At 43.6% G+C, this 16,150-nt stretch overlaps 1 protein-coding gene across 3 annotated transcripts; it reads left to right on the top strand.

The window, feature by feature from the left end:
• Window positions 1-931: 931 nt before the first annotated feature.
• Window positions 932-14,770, top strand: ALG8 (ALG8 alpha-1,3-glucosyltransferase). 3 transcript variants are annotated; one of them, XM_064441490.1, is made up of 13 exons: window positions 932-1,072; window positions 1,656-1,734; window positions 3,498-3,691; window positions 5,027-5,136; window positions 6,702-6,769; window positions 7,306-7,432; window positions 8,108-8,211; window positions 8,329-8,449; window positions 8,767-8,865; window positions 9,734-9,839; window positions 11,582-11,679; window positions 12,717-12,789; window positions 14,134-14,770. In XM_064441490.1, exons 1-13 carry the CDS (start codon window positions 960-962, stop codon window positions 14,363-14,365), a joined length of 1,524 nt encoding a protein of 507 aa, XP_064297560.1. In that variant the 5' UTR covers window positions 932-959; the 3' UTR covers window positions 14,366-14,770. The 3 variants fall into 3 exon arrangements, with proteins under 3 accessions (XP_064297560.1, XP_064297558.1, XP_064297559.1); XM_064441488.1 differs by having other exon boundaries at window positions 934-1,072; window positions 8,726-8,865; window positions 9,700-9,839; XM_064441489.1 differs by having other exon boundaries at window positions 934-1,072; window positions 1,667-1,734; window positions 8,726-8,865; window positions 9,700-9,839.
• The last annotated feature ends 1,380 nt before the right edge of the window (window positions 14,771-16,150 follow it).

A 16,150-nucleotide genomic window follows, 5' to 3' on the forward strand; every position in this document is an offset into this window, starting at 1 on the left:
GGAGAGAGGAGTCTCCTGAAAGAAGCAACGGCTGATGTTGAGCCCTGTAGGAAGGGCATTTCTCAGCTGAGTAAATACAGAGAAGAAGCATAAAGGGATGGAGTTGGGGCTGCACTTGGGTGATGCCAAGCCAGTGTTAGACTAGTACTGATGAACATGGAACCAGCGCCAAGCCTGTCCCCTCCTCACTGAGATGCCAGGCACCAGGAGCAGCCTAAGCCCAGGCTGGCCTCACACCACCAAACCGAACCCCATAGCACCCAAGTTCCACACCACCCAACCCTACTGGTGGTCCCACATCACCCAACTCCATACATGGTCCCACAGCACCTTTGGTTTGTTCAGCCTGGAGCAGAGGAGGCCGAGGGCAGCCCTCATGGCGCTCGGCAGCTCCCTCCCAAGGGGAGGAGGAGGGGCAGGGCTGGTCTCTGCTCTCTGGTGACCACCAGGACCCAAGGGAATGGCAGGGAGATGTGCCAGGGGAGGGTGAGGCTGGGTATTAGGGAAAGGCTCTTCCCCCAGAGGGTGGTGGAGCCCTGGAACAGGCTCCCCAGGAGGCATCACGGCACCAGCCTGGCGATATTCCAGAAGCACTTGGACAAGGCCCTCAGAGACACAGTGTGAATTTGGGGTTGTCCTGTGCAGGGACAGGAGTTGGACTCAACGATCCTTGTGGGTCCCTTCCAACTCAGGGCATTATATGATTCTATGAACCCCACTGGTGGTCCCACACCACCCAACCCCAACCCCACAACATCCCACTCGTGAACCCTAAACTCAACCCCTCACAACCCAAGCGCCCCTGACAACGCCGTAGGCTCCCGCGCATGCGCAGTGCGGCGCCTGAGGCAGCGCCAAAGGGCGGGCAGCTCGGCGCATGTGCACCTGGCGCGGCGGGTGGGGCCGCGCGCTTTAAACAGTGCCGGCGGGCCGCCACTGCTTTCGCGGCTGGAGGGCGCATGCGCGGCCGGCCTGTCAGCGCAGAGTGGGCCATGGCGGCGGGCGGCCGGAGCTGGTTCCGCGCCCTGGCGCTCGGCGTGTCCTTCCTCAAGTGCCTCCTCATCCCCGCCTAGTAAGGAGCTTCCCCGGGGGAGGGGGGTGGGTCGGGTCGAGGGGGGATGGGAACGGCCCCTCAGGGCGGCCGGGGGTGGGGAGGGGGGCCCGGTGCCCTGAAGGTCCTTATTTCCTTCGGGTGCTGAATGGCGCTGCCTCTTCGTCCTCTGGGTAAAATAGCTTTGCTTTTGTGGCTGGAGGCGCTTACAGCCCGTTCCGGCTGGCTGTTATTCGGGATGGCCTTTAAATGTGCTGAAACGTTAACGCTTTTTATCTTTAAAAGATACTCTAGCTATTTTTCCTCAAAAAAAAAAAAAGAAAAAACCCATTGCTGTTAAAATGTCAGTCAGAACCTGGAATTTTGGCTTAAATTCTTGGAAAAGGCCAAGCTCTAAATAATTCTTGTCCTATAGTTGCCTCTATATGTCCTTGGTACAAAGTTCATGCATCATCTTTGCTACTGTGCGTGTTACTTGATCAAGGCCTTGCCCTAGAGCTGATCAATGCAGGCTTCCTTTCTATCTATCTATCTGTGGCAGTGTGCTCTGATATGTTTCTTGTTTAAGTGTGTCTATGTGACTCTTAATGTCAACCTTCTGTAGTTATTCCACAGATTTTGAAGTACATAGGAATTGGCTTGCCATCACTCACAACTTACCCCTCTCTCAGTGGTACTATGAAGTAAGTACATGTTTGGGGGGTTTTAACTGCATATAAATTATAGGCATATTGGGTATGTCAGGCTGTGTGAATGCTAGAGGAGAAAGGCTTTATTTTCAGGAAGTATGTCATGGATGCTGATGGTTGGCAGCTGTATAGCAGTGGTTCAAAACCATTAATGATCCCAATTTGTTGGCCCTGTGTTAGCTTTTATTTAAAAATGAAAATTGCTTGAGGAAGCTGCTGGTACTTATGAAGGCAAAATGAAAATATGATTAAGGCATATGGGTTATTGGAAAGGCCGTGTAACACAGGAGCAAGTTGCATGGTAGTCTTAAATCACTGTTCTCTTCACTCTTGTAATTACTGATATACAGTTATCATGATAAAGAAGTAATCATATAAGTGGGTATGTACATTATGAAATCAATCACTGAATATTAGAATCATACAATTACAATACTAGAATCACAGAATCTAATCTAGAGGTTAGAAAAGACATCTAAGGTAGTCAAGTCTAACAGTTAATCCAATGCCCCCAGGCCTCCTAAACCATGCCCTGAAGTGCCATGTCTATGTGTTTTTTTTAAGACCCCCAGGGATGGCAACTTCCCCACCTCTCTGGGCAGCCTGTGCCAATGCCTGAACACTCTTGCAGTAAAGACATTTTCCCTAATATCCAATCTAAACCTCCCCTGACGCAGCTTGAGGCTGTTTCCTCTCATCCTATGACTAGTGACTTGGGAGAAGAGACCAACACCCACCTCACTACAGCCCTCTCGGGCAGTTGCAGAGGGCAATAAGGTCTCCCCTCAGCCTCCTTTTCTCCAGACTAAACAACCCTAGTTCCCTCAACCTTTCCTCATAAGACCTGCTCTGCAGACCCTTCCCCAGCTTCATTGCCCCTGCTCTGGGCATGCTCTCAGCAAAAAAAAGTGCCCTTCTGTGGACACGCTTCGGTATTAAAATGTTGAGCCTCTGCTGGTTTGCTACTAGCATGCATCAGTTTTAATCTAGATGAATCACCTTTAAGTTGATGATAGACTCAGCCTACACAATTGGGTTTTAATATACTCACAAGATCTCCTGGAGTTCTGGGATAAATATCATAGTCTCTAGTACTCCTCCACAGTCTGGGAACTGTGTATCCAGGAGTAAATGATCTGTGCAGGTCAGAACTTTCTGACAGGCTGATCCAACACAAATCTCTGCGATGCCCACGTGAGTCTAGTGCCAAAGCATAGGATGCCTTTTGGCAGCGTAGCGTAAGTGTTTAGGAACATGCATGCTGACGTGGTTAGGGCATAATAACTGTCCTTATGTGGAAAGATCAAATACTACTATTTGACCTCGATAAGGCCTTTATTAGAATTAAGACTTGTTGACTAACGAGTAAAAATAAGTTTGAGACTGTAACAAGGCTGATTGTCCTAGTGATTCCTCTAATGGAGACAAATATTCACAGTGAGCTATTTTTTGAGCTTTTTTATATTGGCCATATTAAGTAAGTTGATTTATAAAGAACAGACAATTATATATTGGTTAGGTGCAGATACACGAAATGTTCTTTAACCTCTTTCTACTAGTCAAGAGATGTCACATCCCTCTACCAGTACTACCGAAGAACAGCTCAAATCGTGTTTAGCACCATACAGCTGGCTACTTCTGTTAAATAGAGGATACTGAGCTAAAATATATCAGCTGATTTGCTGTGATGAACAGTGCCTGAAGGACTGTAAACAGCATGGATTGTGTTAAATTATTTTATCTCATTTTATCTTTAGGCAACTTCAGAATGGACCCTGGATTATCCACCTTTTTTTGCTTGGTTTGAATACGCACTTTCGCACATTGCGAAGTACTTCGACCCCAAAATGTTGGTTATTGAAAATCTAAATTACACTAGTCGTGCAACCATCTTCTTCCAAAGATTTTCTGTCATCTTTACAGATATCCTTTTCATATATGCAGTTCGTGAGTAAGTCTTAATGTTCTAATTTTAGGGACAGCGGGTAGCCACTAATATATGGATTTTTTTCTACAGCAACAACAAATACTTATTTGTACAAATAAGCTTATAAATGCATGAAAATATCAAAGCTGCTTTAAACTATTCAAGTAGAAATTTGGAACACACTGCTAAATACAAGATAACTTTTTGTGGTTCTTGGAGATGCTATTGCAGTGCATGTGGTGAGGTCTGCACACATTCAGGCATTAGCTGTCATTTCACGCATTACAAGTACTTTGTTTCTGTCACTGGGTTCATTTTGTAGGACTTGCAGGACAGCTTGGGTGCACCCAACTGTGTTTTCCTATTACTCTTCTTACTAGTCTGTTCTTCTTGAGTAGAAGCATAAAGGAAACTCATGACCAAATGCCAGTATCATCAAATATGCAAAGTCACTCCAGTGTTTTTGGTATTCTTGGTGATAAACTGATTATTCCAAGTCTAATTTAATGGTATTAAGACTGTATGTTTTTGGCGTGCCCTGACTTTGTGAGGAAGTGTTTATCTTGCACCTAAAGAGTAGAGGGGGGATGTCTTAAACTGTTGCCTCCCTTCATGATCTGGCTGCAACAGTCTTACCTCATTTTATTCTGTCTGCTCAAAATCTGGGTAGAAAGTTCTCTGTTGCATTGGAGCACCACCTAAGCTCCTTGATTTACTTTATTTGAAACAGGCTAACTTTGCATTGTGACTTTTTTTCCTTTTATTGTTTTGACTCGAAGATGCATGAATGAGATGGCTTTCTTAAAATGGCTCTACTAATGGTATTTCAACACAAATCATCCACTACTTTTTTTATTTGATCTAACCTTGCCTTTGAAAATAATATGGACCATATGGCTTCACACTGAGAAGTAGTAAGGTGGTTTTAACTAACAGAAATGTCTCATAATTTTGGGGGGGAACCAGGAAGACGTTAATGTCCAACTGAGGACCTTAAATACAACTTGGTATGTTCTCTCCAGATGTAGCAATACATTGTTCATTCATGAGGAGTTGGTAGTAAACAGGTTATGGCAACTATATGGTTGTTATTTAATGTGAGACTTGAACCTGAGACTAAGTTACTTAACATAAGCTGTAGCATGTGGAATGTACTACAGCTATTGAAATTTAAAATCCTTTTTTGTGCCAAACTTTATTTGTGACCTTGTCTTCTCTTGATGAATTTAGCAAGAATTTTATCATTGCCTCCCATCCTAATAGAATAGTTTTCTTCAGGTTAAGTACACTTCTCTACTCTTAAAAGCAATGTTATTGGCTGTTTCAATTAAGACTTCTGATTCTTCTGCTCTTGTTCAGATGCTGCAGATGTGTAAATGGGAAACGAGCTGCAAAGGACATCCTGGAAAAACCAACATTTATTCTTGCAGTTCTGCTCTTGTGGAATTTTGGGTTGTTAATTGTGGATCGTATCCTTTCAAACTGTTGCAGGTTGTTTGCCTTTTCTTTTTTTTAATAACCTGTTACAGCATGTGATACAAACCCATGAAGATTATTACTACTATTACTGCAAGTAACACTAGTGTTTGTGTTTCTGGGGTTGGTTGAATAATGTAATGTTTTCATTCCAGTTATTTGGCAAAATGGAAATTGTTCAGTTTTTGGTCTGATTTGCTAGAACTGCAGAAGGACCAGTCTGGCACCAGCATGCCTGTTCCTGCTGGCTCCTCCTCCTCTGAATGCCCATAAAAGTATTAGCAGAGAGCCTCTTTTTTCCTGCATGTGGTTCTAGGTTTGTGCCATGGCAAGGAAAATCTCTACAAGTGCTTTATGTTCAGCGTATATTCAGTTGGTTAATGTTACATGAGAATTAGCAGGGGTTTTTTAAGACAATATAAAAACAGCTCTGGAAAGTCCAATTATTGTGAGCTAGTCTTGACATAACGCACGTTGATCTAGCTGAGGAGGGAACAGTGTGGGGAAACAACGGTAATTCTTTTATAGAATCATAGAATCGTTTAGGTTGGAAAAGACCCATAAGATCATCGAGTCCAACCACTAACCTACCACTGCCAAGTCCACCACTAAACCATATCCTTAAGCACCACGTCTACCCTTGTTTTAAATACCTCCAGGGATGGAGACTCCACCACCTCCCTGGGCAGCCTGTTCCAATGACTGACAACCCTTTCAGCGAGGAATTTTTTTCTAATGTCCAACCTAAACCTCCCCTGGCACAGCTTGAGGCCATTTCCTTTCATCCTATCACTTCTTCCTAGGGAGAAGAGTCCAACCCCCACCTCACTACAACATCTCCTTTCAGGCAGTTGCAGAGAGCAATAAGGTCTCCCCTCAGCCACCTCTTCTCCAGGCTAAACCCCCCCAGCTCCCTCAGCCGCCCCCCAGCACACTTGTTCTCTAGACCCTTCACCAACTTCGTTGCCCTTCTTTGGACACCCTCCAGCACCTCGATGTCCTTGTAGTGAGGGGCCCAAAACTGAGCCCAGTACTCGAGTGCCAAGCACAGGGGCACCATCCCTGCCCTGCTCCTGCGGGCCACACTGTTGCTGATACAAGCCAGGATGCCATTGGCCGCCTTGGCCACCTGAGCACACTGCCGGCTCGTGTTCAGGAAGGACTCATTCTGTCTGTCCCAGTCCTTGTGTAAGTTGCCTGCTTACAGGTGGTAGGTGATAAGCACAGGCTGCTGTCCGTTAACTAACATGAGGCAGACATATTTGAAAATTCAAAAAGTGGAGAATTAACCTTTTATTTGTTTTGGTTTAGATCATGTAAGTTACAGGACACATGTGGTCAGATTGTTATGCTTCATTTCATCAAGATAATGTACAAGTATCAGATTTTTTGTCTGTGCGTACAGGTATGGTTAAGTAATGACTTCATGTCTATGTGGAGTGAATTTAAGGTTGCTTTCTTGATGTAAGTTCCATTTAATCTGATTTTATATGTTTGAGTCCTGAGAAAACTGAGAGCAGTAAAGAAAACTCAGTTTATTTCCTTGACTCCAATTCAGATATTCACTTCCAGTACAATGGCTTTCTGTTTGGACTGATGCTTCTTTCTGTTGCTCGACTGTGTCAGGTAAAGATGAGTGGCTCTTTCCTATCGTCGCCTTGTGTATTTTAGGTGCGCTAATTACCTTCAATATGAGCAGCCCAGTGAAGTGGTTGAGAGTCGCTGGAAGTTGAGGTGTACTAAGCTGGATGTCTAACTGTTTGTTGAGTTTGGGGGGGAAGAGGAGTACTGGAAACTCACCATAATTGCTTGCTGATGCTGCAGCACTGCAGTTCCCTGTAAGAAAGCTTAATTCTGTGTTATACCTGGGCAACGTGGCATGGCTTCCTGCCATCTTAACTTTTTCCAAGTCACCAGTCCTGGGAAAACATACTTCTGAAGCTGCAGGGAGGTGAGGCCTATCCCAGTTTTCCAAGTATCATGCGACAATGTAGTTCCTTCCTCTGTGCCTGTCATACATAACACTGAGTTTATAATTGGAAGGAAATACTCATTTGTTTTTACGCCTATAAATGTCCTGTCACCTTAGAAGTACAACAAAGCACTATTAAAAGTTAGTACAAAGGGGAAAAAGCCTGGATTTTGTTTTGTTTTTCCTTCAGAAAAGATACTTGGAGGGTGCTCTTCTTTTTGCCCTTCTTCTGCATTTCAAACACATCTACGTGTACGTTGCCCCAGCATATGGCATTTATTTGTTGCGATCCTATTGTTTTACTGCAAATAATGCAGGTAAGATGGGGGTTTTCTCACTCGCTTTTGGGGGCTTGTGTTAGTGGGGCCTGGGGAAGGCTCAAGACTTGCAGATACCATCAGAACGAATGGCTGTGGGACAAACAAAAATTCTGCTTGGATAAATCTGTTGGTAGAATTCTGGTGGTAAGATCTTTGAAATTTTTTTATTTCTGTAAAATTCATGTTCCTAGGGAGTTCTTTATGAACAGATTTAGAATAGTTAAGGTTGGAAAAGACCCTTAAGATCATGGAGTCCAACCACTAACCTATCACTGCCAAAACAGAAACAAAGATGAACAAACTGCAGGTGGCAGTTTGAATCCATAAGAATTATTCTGGATTTGAAACTATTAGACAGCATCAGAAGCTATTTCAAAGCCCTTCTTTCAGTTTCTCTCCACTTTTTAGCACTGAAACATGCCTGAAACTCCTCACGTGACCAGAGAAGGCACTTCTCTTGAAAGAGAAAATATTGAAAGGTTGGATGACTCGTGAGCTGCAGTGTGGGAAAAGCAAATGCAAACTAACTGCTGAAGGAAGCAACTGAATGCATTGACATAAAAGGCTTCGTGCTTTTTTTAGATAGGTGCTGGCAATTCACTGTCGGCGCGGAATGCTTTGTCTTCCTCTCCACTTGCCACAGTAACTGTTTTTATAATCTGTGTCTTGTAGATGGATCCCTGAAGTGGAGAAGCTTCAGCTTTCTTCATGTAACTCTTCTGGGATTGATTGTCTGTCTTGTTTCTGCTCTTTCGTTGGGCCCCTTCATAGTGTTGGTAATAACCTCTTCTCCACCCATTATTCCCCTGAACTGTTAGAAATTTGTGTTACAAAAATATAAACCGTGTCTCATGTAAAGAGACGATTTTTCTTGTGTTTTTTCTTTTCTGTAGGGCCAGCTGCCTCAAGTCATTTCACGGCTTTTCCCTTTCAAGCGAGGCCTCTGCCATGCTTATTGGGCCCCGAACTTCTGGGCATTGTACAATGCCATGGATAAAGCACTAACCATTTTTGGTAAAGTATGCTAATCTTGCTATTTGGAGCTCTAATCTTTTTTTAGTCTTTTAGTCTTCCCTATTTGAAATGCAGGTAGTAAATTACATTTCAGATTGCCTTAAATCAGCTGATTGTATGCATAATCCAGTACATGGTACGTTTCCAGTGGTAGAAAGGGAATACTGATTTCTGACCTATCTTTAAAAAAGAAAAAACTTGGCCATATACCTCATTGAGCTCTTTCATTTTCTTCATTAGCATTTATCAGTTTGTGCTTTTTTGTCTCGTTTTTAGGTTTAAAGTGTAATTTTCTTGATCCCACAAAAATTCCTAAAGCCTCAATGACAGGAGGGCTGGTTCAAGAATTTCAGCACACTGTCCTCCCTTCTGTGACTCCGCTGGCAACGCTAATCTGTACTTTCGTATCCATATTGGTAAGAACAAATAATATTTTTGGAAACTTGATGTGTTTTGTCCCCTGTAGATTTTTATTTGATTCGCATGCGCTTCACGTGAATTTTAATTCCAGGGCAACAAAAAAGATTTCTTTAAAAACAAAAATAATAAAAACAATTCTTGGGATAAAAGTGGAATTAGTATCTTTCTTGATACACAATATTACTTAAAGTATAGTTAAAATTATGGCCTGTGTCAGCTCTAGAACAGTTAAGGGATTAAAAGCAAGTTTGGATCAAAACCACTCCGCACGCTGAGCGAGTAGTGACCTTTTCTGATAAAAGGTAGTTGCAGTAGCATGTGAGCAGAGACACTGATGGAACTGTTAGGAACACCATAAGCTGCCGAAACAGCATGAGCTACAGGTAAGCGTGGTGTTCTTCAAGTGACAAGTAAAGAACTGAAGGTTCAATAAGTAATTGCCTGGATACAGAGTCTTCTTTCACTCTAATGAGCAGCTAGCCTTTAACTGGAAATCTTTGTTTCAGCGCCTTTGTGTGGTGACTCTGATACAGTGAGTTTAGTGGCATGGATTCAAAGACGGCTCTTGCAACACAAATACCAGGGAGTTGGCTCTAGTCTTTCAGCCTACTTTTTCCCTCCTGTTACACTGATGAAGTCCTTAAGGCTCTATTCGTACATCCAGCTAGATGCAGTTCCTCCAGTGCTATATAATGCTTGTGCCACACAAGCACAACCTGGGTGCAGTGCTCTTTATTAATAAACATTTAAAAAAATCTCATTGGACAATGGCTTGTGTTCAGGATTGCCAGACTTTTCACTGAAGTCCTGTTTTTGCCTGTTGTTTCTAGCCCTCTGTTTTCTGTCTTTGGTTTAAACCTCAAGGGCCCAGAGGCTTTCTTCAGTGCCTTGTTCTTTGTGCGTTGAGCTCCTTCATGTTTGGCTGGCACGTGCATGAAAAAGCAATACTCCTTGCTATTCTGCCCTTAAGGTAAGTGAATTTCAGATGTGGTAGTTGGCCAAACTGAACTTGCAGCCAGTTGTTGAGGATTTCTCAATGAGGATCACTTCATGTTCAGTATATTTCAGAAGATGAACATGTTTATAGAATGCCTTAAGTTGCAAAGTTCTAGTGGGCCTCAAGTAAATTAATTTCAGGCATGATAAAATGTGGCTTAGCGATAGAATATGCTGATGCAGGTATAGCATATATAGGAAACAGGTGTGGTGTTAAGCAAACAGTATCTTTTATGACATACTAACACCAGCTTATACTTTGCAATAGTTTGCGTTGACAGAAGCTTTAAGCAGAGCTTTATTAGGAGCAGCTGATTTCCTATACCAGCTCTGTGGGGCACAGCAACGCTTTGTACTAATTTACAGACTATCAGAAGAACAGAAGTGTATGGTGTTGGGGTGATTAAGCAGTTTAGGAGTCTGACTCACAGGCCTTCCCACTACATATGCTCTTTTGTGTCTCTTTGAATGCTGAGTTGTATCAAGATGCAGAGTATAGAGAAAATCTGTGGTTTGATTCAGATGCCTCATTGCTGTTAGAATAATGCAAAAAAAAAAAACCAAAACAAGAAAAACCCCTTAAAAACCCAACTCCCCCCCCCCCCCCCCCCCCCCAAAAAAAACCAACCCAAAACAAACCATTCTTATGAAAGAATGAGGTTCAGACTTTAGGCTGCATGTGGATGTGCAGCGCTCAGAAGAATTTGTTTGGCTTCCCCTTGAAGCCTCCTTTTCTTAGTGACAGCTTGGGAGCAGGTTTGAAAAAATGCTTCACTTGTGACGTGGTGGACGAAAGCAGGCTGCTTTCTCAGGGTCGTTTGTTTCCCCCACTGTTATTAGTAATATGTGCGGTACACTTATTGCACCCGAAAAGTCCAAACCTATTTGTTGCATGTCTTGTAGCCTTTTGCCTTTTGAAGAGAAAAATTAATTGGCTTGCCTGGCTTGAAGCGTTTGACCCTGCTGTCATACTCAAGTTTGGCAAGCACGCGTAGTCGATTAAGTTCTTTTTCCTCTCTGAATAGTTAAGTTTCGAAAACTACTGTGGTGGGGACAAATGTAAAAATAGCATATTTTTTAGCTGCTGGGATGCCCAAGCCTTGATGAGTGCTGTGGTTCATATTTAAAATGTAGCTTGTTCAGCAGCCAGCTGAGGAAGGATACCTTCTGCGCTGTGCTTGACAAGAGCAGTATGTAGTTCCTACCAAAAGGACTTAATGCCTGTTTTGGGGAGAAGTGAGGCTATAGTTGATAAGCTGCCTGAGCAGTATTGCTACAAACTCTAGTTTCCTTTTCAGAGACTTAGTGATGTTTAAACTCCTGAAGTAGGAATTGTGGAAGGGAGGGAATTAACGCTGGAAAAACAAAAGGAAGGAAGGAAGAAAAAGTAGGGATGACAATGTTGGCAGCCAATTGGCAAAGGAAAAAGGCTGTTTGTAGAGAACTCCAGGCCTTTCTGATGTTTGCAGTCAGTGAGCGTGTGGTTTTGTGGGGAAGGGTTTCCTGGCTGATTTTTTTTTTTCCTCCTGCTTTTTCCTCTGAGGCCATGTGGTTTGGAAGCAGGAGACTTCATCACAGATCCAGTGTTTGGAGGGACTGGGGTACTGTGAAACTCTTTGACCTGTTCTTCAGGCTGTTGTGAATCGCATAGTGTTTCGCTGAAATTAAGTTTCTTTGCTAAAAGACAAAAGCGTAACAAATTCTTGTCATTTTTAGCTTGTTGTCCGTTCAGAGAGCGAAGGATGCTGGCATCTACTTGATTCTGACAACCACAGGGCACTTCTCACTTTTTCCATTGTTGTTCACAGCACCAGGTAAAGTGTTTTCCTCCTTTCTGTGCTTTTGTCTTACTGCTTTGGGGTTTTCTTTCAATGATGTGCAGGCAATGGTTTGGATTATTTTATGTAAAAAATTGAAATCTGCAAGAGGATGTACGTCAGTCTGTTTCCATAAATACAAACTCTCCAACTGGTGAAAAGAAATGTTAGTTTAAAAAGCTGTGGAAGAGCCTTAGATTTTATGTTGAAACAGATGGCAAATTGTCGTAGTCAATACTTGTTATCCCTCATTCTGCCACAGTTCTAGAAAATTCCCCCTGTCTAACATAACCATGTGAAGCAGAAGTGACAAAGGCAGTTTGAAACAGCAAACCTGACAGGCTGTTTTCCAGCTGGCTACTGCGTCATGCTGTCAGTCATGTGCTTAAACCAAGAAATCGTGCAGCGGCATCAGTTAATCAGTATGTGTAGGGACAGGTTTGGCTCTGTTCCTTCCTCAGCTTTTACTTTGCATAAACCCTGGGCTGTCATAGCTACGACACCACCATAATGCTGTATTGAATTCTCCCGGAAGGATGACAATCAAATCCAGAGCCTCTCACTGGTTTTGGTCTGCTGCTTATTTGCAGTAGTGAAACTGCTGCCCAGAGAAATGAAAAACTTCCTCTGCCTTCTCTATTACTTCATTTTTGTCTACGACGCAACCTAGAACTACATAGCATTGATTTGCCTGTCACACTTATGTTTTAAGCTTCCCAGTCCAGTAATTTCTGATTTATTTTTTAATAGGAAAATCTTATTTTCAGTGTAACATTGTAATTGTAATTAGTGTGTTCAGTATGTTTATAGATAATTGAAGTAAGTCTATTGCAAACGCTTGGCATTTGCTTCAGTAAATGTCTATGCTTATTTTTAGGTGTCCCAAACAGTAAAACATTTAGTTCTGTTTGGAGAAAATAATTAGGTTGGGCAATGCAAGTGTGACTAGTAGGATTTAACGACACTGCAATTTATATGGCAAAAGGTTTTTTTATAATTAATTTTAAAAGTACGTTATGTTCCTTGTATTTCAGAACTTCCAATTAAAATACTGCTTATGCTGCTGTTTACTGTTTATAGCTTCTCTTCATTGAAATCGCTATTCAGGTAACTAAAACTTGTTCCCAAAGCCAAGAACAAAACCATTTCTTCTGTCACTGTCACAGGGGGCAAACAGCGCCGAAAATGGGCGCTGAAGTATCAAACCGAAGTGTTACGAGTCAAAAGATGCTGCTGCCTGTGTTCTCTTTTGAGGAGGCAAGGCTCAAGTTAGGGATACTACAACACATCCTTGTCACATTTGAATTGTGGCGGCTACCCAGTTGGTCCCAGCAGGCTGTGAATCCCCGCTTGCTTGATGCGCTGTTAAAGCACAAAGTTGTAATGTTGTAGCCTGTGAGGATTTAATTCAATAGTGGAGCACTTACTACAGCGAGTTATCTAGCGATTGTTTAGCTGTGCTGGCAGTTATAAACGCTACTATGGTTTCTTGCAGTGGTACTTAGTGTTTTCATGTGTGGGAGGGGCAGGTTATAAATACCATACACTTACAAGTTATTTGTCAACAAATCTCATGCAAACACTTGGCTGTCATGAGATATTGCCCAAATCATCCTGTGTATTTATGTACAGGGCACTGATCTCTTCACCACTTGACCAAAGACAGTGTGTATCCTTAGAACACCTGCAGCCTCCTCTGCTTCTCTATTTCCCAGATTTTCATGGCAAAGCTGGGGTGTAGTGAAGGATCTGTTGGAAATGCTATAAACCTGTATTCGCTGCCCCAGCCAGGTGCTTTTTATAGGTGATCCTCTTTCAACCAGACTGCTTTTCCCCCTTAGTTTTCCCAAATTCAATTCTTCTCTCTCAAGAGCTCTAAGGAAAAGCCTCTGTAGGAGCTTAGTTTCTGCCTAGAAATGGAGCTTTTGGAAGTTTTTTGTTCCAAACCCCAAATTCCTTCCAGAAGAACACAAACTCCCCTGTAAACTACTTGCAGTCAAAACCCTACAACCAACGTCCTTTGCCAGAGAGACTGGCTCATAGTACATCCTAGTGAAGGCCTGGGGGAAGGGGGCAGAGGTTGAGATAAACCTGACATTTCCAGTCTCTGGACATAGCACAACTTCTGTGGAACGAACATGTGTACGATGCTCTCTGCTCAGCTGCTCACTGGAACAAAGCAAGGTGAAGCAGAGCAGCTGCTGAGGTTGCTACTTATATTCCAGGGCTTCTTGGAACCTGGTGTAGAAGCTGCATGACAAGGAAATTAGCTATACTCTGTTATCACGTGTTTTCCTACTGAAACTCTTTAGACTGTTACTTAAAGCCTTTTTGTGAACTAATGGGAGATATTCTTTGCACTGGTCACTAGTGATAGATGAAAACCAGAATAGTTATTTGCAGTTAACATATATTTTAACACTTTTTTTTATTTTCTAATTCCTCTGACAGGAGAGAGAGACCTCTCCTTACCTGGCTTGAAACGATCTACCTCCTCCAGCTAGTGCCTTTGGAAATCTTCTGTGAAATTGTGTTTCCTCTGACACCGTGGAAACAGCAGGTCCCTTTTGTCCCTTTGTTGCTGACCTCCGTATACTGTGCCCTGGGCATCACATACGCCTGGCTGAAACTCTACGTCTCTGTCTTGACTGAGCGAATTTCTGTTAGACAAAAGGCCGAGTGAAGCTGCGGTGGTGGGACCGGTCCTGGGTTTGTGGGGATCATCTGGCACCGTGAGGTGTTCTCACAAGGACACACAACTCCTGGTAAGACACAGCGTACGTGTACCATCGCCATGAGGGGAGTTTTTCTCCCAACGCTTCTGTGCTGCCCAACGAGGATACCTCTGATCAGAAGCTCATGTCGCAATAACATGAGGCGCAGCAAGATGCCACTTGCCACGGATAAACTGAAGTTTAATGAGGTCCAGACTTCTGTCCTGAGGAAAACCTGCCCTGCCTTCCCATTATCCTTTGTATCCAAATAAAAATTGGTGTGGCAAATTACAAGGGATCATTGCTGTGTAGGAGAGTGTTGTGACTGCATTCCGTGGAATATGTAAATTAAAAAAATGATATTTTTTGTTTGAGCATTCCTTGTGGTTTTTATCCCATGTCTGAGCCTGACTTTGAGGGACGCCTGCACAAGTAAGGATGCAGTATCTGGCTGGAAGTTGGTCCTGAGGTGCTTTATCAAACTTTTGAACGCCCACATCTGAACTTTATGTTAGTTTGATACGTCCGTGTCCCTCCGATCTCCTTTCATAGTCTTTGCAAAGAGGTTTTAATATTCTTGTCATCTTGCTTATTTTTGTTTAAAAAAAATAAGCCTCAATTTGGTAGTCCTTTAACACCATTAAACATATCCCATTTTGTGGCTGGATAATTGTATTTATTTGCAATTCAGGTAAAACCCTTTACGTTCTCCAAATATTTTGCATGTTAAAATGGAGTATGACTCTTTTTAGGACAGTGTGTGGATAGTAGAGTAGTTACAGTGGCCATTTGTGTAACCAAAGAGCTTGAGCATTTAAACTTCACAGCCAGTGAGCTCATTTTCAGACTTTTTCACTCCAGTTTTCATTACTTCACATAATTTCTACTTTTTTTTTTTACCCCATGAACTACTTTGCCATATTTTTACCTGCTGTGACTGCTGGCAGTGCCTCAGTGCTGCTTCCACCTGTGTTCTACCTTTGCTCTGAACCTCAAAGCTCTGCACAGGGTGGGGCATCCACCATCATTGAATGGTTTCGGTTGGAAGGGATCTTAAAGATCACCTAGTCCAACCCCCTTGCCATGGGCAGGGACATCTTCCACTAGATCAGGTCACTCAGAGCCTGTCCAGCCTGGCCTGGAACAATTCCAGGGATGGGGCATCGACCACCTCTCTGGGCAACCTGGGCCAGTGTCTCACCACCCTCATTAGGAAAATTTTTTTCCTCATATCCAGTCTAAATGTACCCTCCTTCACTTTAAAACCATCACCCTTTGGTCTGTCACAACAGGCCTTGCTAAAGAGGTCGCCCCTACCCTTCCTACAGCCCCCCTTTAAGCCCTGGGAGGCCACAATAAGATCTCCCCACAGCCTTCTCTTCCCCAGGCTGAACAACCCCAGCCCTCCCAGCCCGGCCTCGCAGCAGAGGGGCTCCAGCCCTCGGAGCATTTCTGTGCCCCCTCTGGCCCCGCTCCAACAGCCCCGTGTCTGTCCTGTGCTGAGGAGCCCCGAGCTGGAGGCGGCGCTGCAGGGGGGTCTCACAGAGCGGGGCAGGGGGGCAGCACCCCCTCCCTCACCCTGCTGCCCACGCTGCTGGGGATGCAACGCAGGGCATTGTTGGCTTTCTGGGCTGCGAGCGCACGTTGCCGGCTCGTGTCCAGCTTTTCACCCCCAGCACCTCCAAGTCCTTCCCTGCAGGGCTGCTCTCAATATGTTCTTCACCCAGCCCGTATGTGTGCTTGGGATTGCCCTG

The sequence above is a fragment of the Phalacrocorax carbo genome, chromosome 1, assembly GCF_963921805.1.
Source record: "Phalacrocorax carbo chromosome 1, bPhaCar2.1, whole genome shotgun sequence".
Taxonomy (NCBI): Eukaryota; Metazoa; Chordata; class Aves; order Suliformes; family Phalacrocoracidae; genus Phalacrocorax; species Phalacrocorax carbo.

Bases quoted from the DNA above. Each gene is read 5' to 3' on its own strand.
- ALG8 (XM_064441488.1), top strand. From the start codon at position 960: ATGCGCGGCCGGCCTGTCAGCGCAGAGTGGGCCATGGCGGCGGGCGGC. The intron at 3,692-5,026 runs GTAAGTCTTAAT...GCTCTTGTTCAG, and splicing joins TTCATATATGCAGTTCGTGA to ATGCTGCAGATGTGTAAATG. The intron at 5,137-6,701 runs GTATCCTTTCAA...ACTCCAATTCAG, and splicing joins TGGGTTGTTAATTGTGGATC to ATATTCACTTCCAGTACAAT.